The following is a 9,548-nucleotide window of genomic DNA, read 5'->3' on the forward strand; positions in this document are numbered from 1 at the left end:
GTCACTTGATATATATATATATCACTTTGTAAAATATTTTTGTTAGATTTGTTATATATATATATATATATATACACTTCTAGAAAAAAATACAAAACCTAACAATTATTTTCTTCATATTTTTTTTTTGTAAAGGTTAACCTAAGATAAGGTTTCTGGTGTCAAGCTTCGCCTGAACCGGTTAGTTTCGCCTGGTTTACCTGCTCGACGTGGTTTTCGGTTGTTACATTGGACCGTTGGATTTATCGTCCATGATACTGTGCCTTGTGGCTGTGAGGTGTTGCGGAGTTCGGCCCGAAGAGGCGAGGACGGATTCCCATCGTTATAAAAAAAACACAATTATATATATATATATATATATGATAGATTGAAACATGTGTATTCGATGAAGTAATAATTATTTCACCGTCGTTGAAATAAATTAACTGTATTTATTTTGAGACGGCGTATAATGTCTTTCAGGTTGTTTACTTACCCGTACAAGAAGATGCACATACATCTGTCGAGGGTGAATAAAAAACCAACCGTTTTATTTGTTTTTATGGGAGCCTGAAAAATGGTATTAATAGTCTTTTTTCTATTGGTTTATTTCATTTTATTTGCCACCCTCTCTTGACCCTCTTTCAGACATAAACATCGTCCAATCTGACTTTGACTCTTTTATCTCTCAACAATCTCTCTCCCCCTTTGGCTGCTTCTCTCTCTACTCCTTTTTTTCTAATTTATTATTAAAAAAAAAGAGAATTTTCCCTCCCTCCCCCTCTCTCTCTCTCATTCACGGAGAAGCCAAAACAATGGCACTAGACAGATGATAATCTATTTCGCAGTTTAGCTTTCAGATGTCCGGCAAGGAGCTAGTGGTATAACGACACGTGGCACCAGACATGGACGCAGCGTTCATGGCGGATGACCCGAATACCCGGAGCCAGATATTCGGGTCGCTCATGCAATCGTTCGGATGCGTCTACGTTTGTCTCTGGTCTTATTTTCCTCGCCCATCTAAGTACGTAACGTTTCCCTCACATTAGTTATCATACATTCATGTCCGATGATTATTGGTCGTATATAACATATATGGGTTTTCTTAAATTAAATTTTCAGTTATTTAATATCGTTGGATGGGTACTACAATGAAGCTCCCGAGGAACCCTCTACCTCGTCCGCAAGTTTAGTTAGGAGGCTGTTTGATGAGTATCGCCAAACGGTGATCCCTCTTGAAGATGGGTACGTATATCGATATAGCTTTTCTAAATACCAAGAATCTCAATGTGTGCAATACACACACACACACACACACACACCATGCATGTGTTAGTGTATGTATATATTTGCATGAGTGTATATATATATATAGGTGATTACGTTTTTCTTTTATGTGATGTGAAAGACGAGTTCCGGGCATGGCGTTCGCGAAGAATCGTCCGTACGTGGAGCTTCGGCCACCGGAGATCCTAAGGCTTGCTTGTAATGTTGCTCAACGCCTCTTCTATCACGTAATTGACATTTCACCACCATTCTCTTGCTTTTTCATATTTTTTGTAATTACCCTATCATCAAATATTCACATAAATTCATTCTTCCTTCGTCTTCTATTTGCAGGAAGCTAAGATTCGGGTAGCTTTTCTGTACAATATAGGGGTGTTTCTATTTAATTTTATTTATCATCTACGACATGACATATACATATATACTACATATATCAACGGTGATATTATATATATATATATATATGTGTGTGTGTATTTGGATCGGTTCTACAACAACTTTCATTGATTTTGTATCGGTCAAGAACACATACTAACGACTTTTCCGTAAATCCAACACTAAATCCCTGAATCTTTTTGTTTTTTTATATTTTTTTATTATATATATATATATATATGTATATATGTATATATGTATGTAATGTTAAATTGCGACGGTGATGGATATAGTTTTATTATGTTATGATGATCAGACGGTGGTTTTCATGGGGTGCCGGAGCGGCGAGATTGAACTAGGCATGACGTATGATGCTGCACAAGTGAGCCACATAAAATAATAATCTCTCTCTATACATACACACACACACACACATAATATAACAATTGGTACATATATACTATATATACATAATATATATATATATATACTTATAATGTGTGTGCGTGTGATGTCCATTAAATATGATTCTTGTCTCTATATATATAAATGATGCATTGCTCGTTCGTCATGGTTCTCGTCAATTGACCGACGAACACAGATGAAAATAGAAGCCGGTCTCAGAGAATGGTTCCCCGAAGACTTCCAGAGAAAGTCTCCGATCCAATCAGAGTATCCCCTGCCGCCGCCGCCGTCGTCTTCGTCTTCCTCCCTTAGATCGCTCGACAGCCCCAACATATCGGAATATTCCTCTCTCCTGTTCCCCGTCACCGTCACCGTTAACCCTTCGACGACCCTTTTGACGGAAACCGTTAACCCTCCGTTGGTGCCCATCACAACAAGCATGATCCAAGAAGGGCAACAGTCGCTTCACGCGATTCGCCAACGCGAAGAGGAGGCCATGACCCGGGCGATTCTAGCGGTATTATCCGCGCCGTCAAGTCCTCCGTCAACGTCTTCCTCCCCGAAGAAGCTTAAACCGAGGGTGAGCGCTTTCAAGAGGTATTTCAGCGGTAGCGGTAGCGGTGGCGGCGGTAGCGTTAACCTAAGGAAGCAAACAAGTATGACGAAAAGGGCGATCGCGTTTTACGGTCGGCTTAACGTTTTGAGGCGAGAGCGTTTGGTTCTCGGCGGTCCAACCGCGACGCAGTTGCATCACATGATATCTGAGAGGAAACGTCGTGAAAAGCTCAACGAGAGCTTCCAAGCACTGAGATCGCTCCTTCCTCCAGGAACTAAGGTAATAACACGTTATTATGAAATATGTTTTATAATCAAGATTTATTCGATTCTTCTTCATTATACCCACCACATGAAATGATCACTATAATGTTGTTTTTTTTTATGAATTTTTTATTTTTATTTTTATGAAAGATCACTATAATGTTCTTCTCACTGAATGCAAACAAATTATTGTCCATCTTATTCGATTATTATATGGTTTTGTTCACAATATATATCTTCATTTTATGATGATCAGAAAGACAAAGCATCAGTGCTAGCAGGTGCGAGAGAGCAGTTAGCCTCACTTCAATCGGAAGTCACGAGGCTTAGTTCGAGAGCTCGGGAGCTAGAGGCGGAGCTAACGGGGGAGAGCGAGATCGAAAGCCTCCAACCGGGCGAGAGGTTTAGCGTTAGGACAAGGCAAGTGCCGGAATCGACTTCAAGAGAGAGGACCGTGGATCTAAGAGTGGTCCTAAGTGGAGAAAACGTTAGCGTTGATGATTTGGTGATAAGGCTTCTCGAGTTCTTGAAGCCGATAACCAATGTTAGCTTGGTTTCTGTTGAAGCTCAAATTCGGACAGAAGAAGGCGGGGATTCATCTTCTGTTGTCGCGAGCTTAAGGCTCAAGATCGAGGTAACCAATATATTTGAGCTTAGGTTACAAAATTAAATCTATTAATTGAAATAGTTTGATCGTTTAATACATGAAATATCTATTTAAATTTCTTCAATGTAGTTATAATATATACTATCACATATGGGAAGAATGGTTACATAATCTATGAGTGCAGATTTTTTTCCGATGGGTTTCATGGATTAGTGGAGTTAAGAGAAAATCTTGGTTTTAATCTATATATAGTCACATTAGTTTAAATTTATGTAGTAATATTTTTTTTTGACCATTTAGTATATATTCCGATCCAATTTCATTGATATATTTATATGCTATCCATGATTAGATTACAAAATAAAAGTTGATAAATATGTGTAAAAGACTTTTCTTTAATCTCTAATATTTGGTCACGGAACTGTATAATTAAAGATGGTACAACTTTCTTGTAGGGTGAATGGGACGAATCCGCCTTCCAAGAAGCTGTCAAAAGAGTTATAGCTGATTTGGCTCACTGACAAGTTTGATTATTTCCTAACCAACCAAAAATATGTACTTTTTTTCCCTCGATTTAAATTATAATATATGGTCGAGAACTATAATTTAAATCGAGATGGTTAATTGTTTATGGCAGTCCATTTATACTCGGGCGAAGTGGCGGCTCCCCCCGTCGTTTTCCCCATGGTCGTCTTCTTGGTGTTTCAGCCGTTGATGACCAATTTACCGGACCAATCACCGCCGTCTATTTTTTCTTTTTATTTTTCATTTCCATTACCTAAGACACGATGCAATTTTGTATTTTTTTCTTTAAAACAAATTCATGTATGCACTCTTTCGAATAAAAGATTGGATGTAATCTCTCTATAAAGTTTTTAATAGAAAAAAAAGCGTGATAGTTAATTATGGTGATCTCTTATTATTACTTTATCGCATAATAATATTATAATACGATGAACTTTCAACAACATTTAACATCTTTTTTCGCATTAGCTTAGCTTAATTTATTCGTCTTAAAATAAAGTATCTGAAAATCACACATATACACATAAACTATACATGTCACATATGTGTGCAAACGAAAGAATAAAAATCGGTCGAATGGATAATATTCAAAGGTGGGGGGTGCAAGGGATTCGTAGACAAAGTTGAGGGCGTCAAGCATAAAATTCCAAACTTGGGGGGAAAATTCAGAAAATCAACGCAGGAGTTGGGTGGACGCCAGTTTTGACGGAGTAATCCACGTGGCACGAACCTTCATTGAAAGCCACCTTAGCTGTTTTAATTTTATCAAATCGAACGATTAATCTGTAGATTTTGCACTACTTATTCTCATCCATAAATATTACTCTCCAATACAAAATTGCATGGTGGGTAATTAGCAGAGCTTATATATATATATATACACACACTAATTAGAATTATATTCAGATTTTATTACCAAATCATACCCTTTTACGAATAATTTGACATATCATGAAAAGGGCATAGACGACGGAATGTAGGGTCAAAGGATAGGGCTAAAAGTTTAGAGCTAGACATTTATTATACTTTTAACATATTCAACATTAGGGTCACCATCTTGGTTATTAACCGAATAACCGCATAGTTGTAATTGAACTGAATTTGATATAAAAATCGAATGGTTATGATTTTTTTTTAATCCGAAAAAATCAATACCGAATCGATTAAAAAATAACCGAAAAAACTATCTTTTTTTTTATAAAAAAATGATTTTTTTACAAGAAAAACCCAAATCCGAACAGAAAAATAATCGGATCAAAACAAACCGATATTTATATAAAAATCGAATGATAATAATTTCTTCAATAAATGAAATAATCGAATCGAAACTCGAAATGACCACCATATTCGACACCATGACGAAGAAAGTAATGAGAAAACTAAAAAAGGAATATAATGAATCAATGATATTAACCATTATATCAAATCCATCTAACCTTTTAAACTCTCTATATTTACAAAAAAAATAAAAAATAGTAGTAAGCTAATTTTCTTACCTAAAAAGGTTGATAAAATTAGAATTTTTGGACCAACTTAAAGATTTTGTCCCGGAAACTTCAAAGTCTCTACTGAAATTGACATCAACACACTGTTTTTACACTTCCATGCCAAGAGCCTTTTGATTAGTTATTTCCACATTTCGTCAAAGGTAAAATACGTGATTAATTGGAGTTGTTTTTGGTTGGGTGTGAAGAAACACAAAGTACATGCACCTACAAGCACAACACTAGAATTTCTGTCCTTTTCCTTAAAGCACACGAAGACTTCCTTCCTTGGGCCTAAAAGTCCATTCAGGCCGATGGAAAATAACATTTGATTTAGTTTTAAAAATAAAATAAAAAAGTCCATTGATGGTAATGATTAAGCATTTTGGACCTCTAAACACATCATGTAATTTCCTGATGGACCCACAGAAGTTATAGTCAGTTCTATTTGATTCCATAAAGGATGAAATGTTTTTGTGGAGTGAATATTTTGATTATTAACCAAATAGGTGAATTGAATAAGATACAATCGTGATTGAACTAAAATCTAACATAAAAATTGAACAGTTATAACTTTTCTAGATTTGAAAAAACTTAAATCGAATACAAAACGAATAAAAAATAATCGATTTTTTTTTTTAAAAATAAGTTTTTTTAATAAAAAAAAAATCGAATTTGAACGGAATCGAAATTGATATAAAAAAACCAGCTGATTTTAGTATTATATAATCGAAATAATCGAACCGAAACCTGAAACGGTTACCTCCAATCTAAATGCCACTCCAGGACAAATTAATTTTGGGCTTGACGCTGACAATACTATCAACGTAATTAGTTGATTCAGAAACTAATTAAAAAACCAATACCTGCCATAAACACATTTGCTAACAAAATGGAAATTTTAACAAATATACTATATATTATCCTGTCTAATTGATATATATTATTATCTTTTTTTTGTTGCATATTTTTCTATATCTATAGGAATTTGATATGTGGTCGATGTTTATAAGAAATTGGAGAGATTCATGCGGGATCCTAGATATTACCGTCACTGATCAAATTAGAGGTATACCCAAACATTATAATTATATATGATTAGTTTTTTATATAGCTAATACCATTAATTATTTTGGATATATACTTGTTGGGTAATTGTTCTATCATTGCTTTTGCAATTCTTAGAAAATAAAGGAAAACTGGAGCAACAACACATCACGTTCAATCTAGAACAATTTATTGAAGATTGTAAATCTCCACAATCTGATAGGTGCGGATCTTTGAGGACCTTTCTTAGCTTTCTTCTTTGCACCTTTCTTAGGTTTCTTCTTAAGAATTTTCTGAGTCGAGCATTTGCCATGATACCAATCGATCTCTGCCTTGAAAGGAAGAACCAATGAGATTAGTTATATAACAACAAAACAACAATATCGCTTTAATCCTGAGTTTATTGAGGAACGTCTGTATGAAATCTTTTTCTCTATTCATTTCGATTTTGGGTTAAGTTTTATAATATAAACGAGGAAAAAAATTTATGCAGTTTATTTCAACAATCACAGGACAGTATGATTTAGTTACCCAATAGCCTTCTCAAGGAGAGGTTCATATTTGGGTCAAAGAAGAAATCAAGTTTGAACCCTTTGGTCCTTCAATTCTTCTCCACTTAATACTTTGAGATATTTGATAGCCCTTTCAAGCTACTAATTACCTTGGAATGCAAAGGCCGATACGATTTTTGATACTTGGCCATCATGTCGGCCCTTCAAAGACAAGAATCCCAACAAAAATTCAAACTGATTTCCATTGCTTGGAACTCATCATGCCAGCTACGCTAGGACAATTATCTGATAAATTCAAAAGGGTTGCACATAAAAGTTTCAATTCTCGTATCCATGCAAGAAAATGTAAAAAGTATCGAAAATCAGAAGTAAAAGATACCGAATCAACGAAAACCAACTAACCCATAGAACAATAGACTGATACACAAAATACATAGCATTAACCTACCTCTAATCCAAAAGTTTTTTTTATGAAGGTGATTTGTATTAACTCTGCCTAGGCAGGAGCTTGTTCTTGTCTAGCCGATCCCAAACCCGGATAAAAGAGGATGGTTTTTGTGATAGGTTGGCAGTCAGCAAAAGAAAACAAATGCCAAATCTCACATGCAATGGATTCACAAGCTTCGAGGCGCAACGTCGTGGGGGACAGTGCGACTCGTACCTTGGAAAATTCTGTGATTCCTTTCCTTCAATATTTCATATACCAAAATCTGAAACAATAGCTTGGTAGTTGTATTTCTTCCCCTGGTTGTGTCATTTGTCGGATTGTTGAACCACGCCACCATTTCCATCGTGTTCCGTTGAACACTGGGCTAGCATAGTGCCGCAAAGTGACTCCAAACATCGTAGGCATAGCTGCACTCAAAAAATAAATGATGGTGGGATTCAGCAAACGAGTTACACAACCTGCAATTCGTGTCCGAGGTAACTCTCCATCGTTGAAGTCGGTCTTTCGTCGAAACTGTTGATGCATCATTTGCCAAAGGAGAAAAGCATATCTTGGGACACTGACCGAGAACCAAATAAGAGAATGCCATTGAATTGTTCCTTGATTTAGCCTGATCTGATTCCAGGTCCTAGAGGAGGAGAAGTATGACCTATAATCATCCGCTTTGTACTTCCATAGAGCTTGGTCGGGTTGATTTGCAGATGATGGGGTCCGATCGTTGAGATATGGATCAACATCTGTTGGATTCTGTCACTCCTAGCTCCGGGGAATGTCCAAGAGCCTTCGACAACAGCTTCACTCAAGGTGGCCGAAGATGATAGCCTTAGGTTACGAGGGCTAGTAACATCAACAAAGTCGATAAGCGGCCCCAAATATGTCCATGGATCATGCCAAAACATGATTGTCTCACCATTTCCAATCTGAAACTTTAGCATCTGCTTCGCTAAGTCTTTTATCCCGAACAATTTCCGGAAATTCCATGAAAATCGAGACGAGAGATTTGTGTTTCAGAAGCACTTCCGCTTGAGAATATTCGCTTTTGTCCAAACTACCCACATGGATCCGGACTTCGAGAATAAGAGCCAGATTAACTTTAGACGGAAGACTGTTAAAATCTGCAATTTGTTTCGTGATTAACAATATAAAGAGGTCAGGGCATTGTGCAGGCAAACCCTAAACTATCAAGCTATTCGTTGAAAAGGAATACGGCTGAAACCAAAACAGATATAATGCTGAAACAAAGGAAAATCCAACCAAACTTGTCTCACAGATAAAAGATAACTGATAACACAATTGCAAAGCATGCGGACAAATCGTCAGATCACAGAGAGCCAACTCAACTTGAGAGCATCCACAAGGCTTGCCCGATCCTCATCTTCGAGAGCTGCGAACAAAACCAAATCACAAGAGGGGCAATTTAACTAACGAAACCCATCACGAACAATGCAGTTAACTCGTGCTTAAGCAACAAAAACTACTTGATCAGCAACTGGAACAAAGCAAAAAAAAAAAAAAAAGAAGAAGCAAAACTGGAGTAAGCTTAAGTGGCGGTGAGATTGATGACGCTGAAGTTGTCCTTGTCGTTGGGATTGATCGGGAGATCAAAAGGAAGAATATTTCGAGAAGAAATCAGAAGGGAGCGTTGAAAAATGGACAGTTGGAGAGGAGGGAACGAGGATTTTTTTCGGATCTTCCTTAAATCCTCGATTAACCTGATCAGAATCCAGACCACCATTTTCCCCTTTCGTTCTACGAATCTAGAGGAATAGGCGATGTTCGAGGTGATCAGGTTTTGGAAACGGGAAAGAGGTTGACGCACGGTTCGGAACCGGGCGACTAGGGTTCAGGGTAATTTGGGGGGTTTTAACCCTAATAACACACTTCACTTGGCTCGCAGCAATTTCAGGTATACCACCGAAAAAAAAAAAAATTTGCGACCTTATTACGACTAATATATAACTAATATACAACTAAAATAAGAGTAGTTTATTAGTCGTAATAAGTTGTATATTAGTTATATATTAGTCGTAATAAGGTCGCAAATTTTTTTTTTTTTTTCG

The 9,548-nt window shown here is 36.6% G+C and overlaps 1 protein-coding gene across 2 annotated transcripts; it reads left to right on the plus strand.

Annotated features, from left to right (window-relative positions):
* Positions 1 to 884: 884 nt before the first annotated feature.
* LOC104818114 (putative transcription factor bHLH041) lies at positions 885 to 4,313 on the plus strand. Of its 2 annotated transcripts, XM_019203017.1 has the most exons (9): positions 885 to 1,003; positions 1,102 to 1,224; positions 1,388 to 1,493; positions 1,600 to 1,614; positions 1,958 to 2,023; positions 2,243 to 2,881; positions 3,122 to 3,499; positions 3,928 to 4,027; positions 4,110 to 4,313. In XM_019203017.1, exons 1-8 carry the CDS (start codon positions 885 to 887, stop codon positions 3,991 to 3,993), a joined length of 1,512 nt encoding a protein of 503 aa, XP_019058562.1. In that variant the 3' UTR covers positions 3,994 to 4,027; positions 4,110 to 4,313. The 2 variants fall into 2 exon arrangements, with proteins under 2 accessions (XP_019058562.1, XP_010545873.1); XM_010547571.1 differs by having other exon boundaries at positions 3,928 to 4,313.
* The last annotated feature ends 5,235 nt before the right edge of the window (positions 4,314 to 9,548 follow it).

Source organism: Tarenaya hassleriana, unplaced genomic scaffold, assembly GCF_000463585.1.
Source record: "Tarenaya hassleriana unplaced genomic scaffold, ASM46358v1 Cleome28, whole genome shotgun sequence".
NCBI lineage: Eukaryota > Viridiplantae > Streptophyta > Magnoliopsida > Brassicales > Cleomaceae > Tarenaya > Tarenaya hassleriana.

Bases quoted from the DNA above. Each gene is read 5' to 3' on its own strand.
- LOC104818114 (XM_010547571.1), top strand. From the start codon at position 885: ATGGACGCAGCGTTCATGGCGGATGACCCGAATACCCGGAGCCAGATA. The intron at 2,882-3,121 runs GTAATAACACGT...TATGATGATCAG, and splicing joins TCCTTCCTCCAGGAACTAAG to AAAGACAAAGCATCAGTGCT. The intron at 3,500-3,927 runs GTAACCAATATA...ACTTTCTTGTAG, and splicing joins GCTTAAGGCTCAAGATCGAG to GGTGAATGGGACGAATCCGC.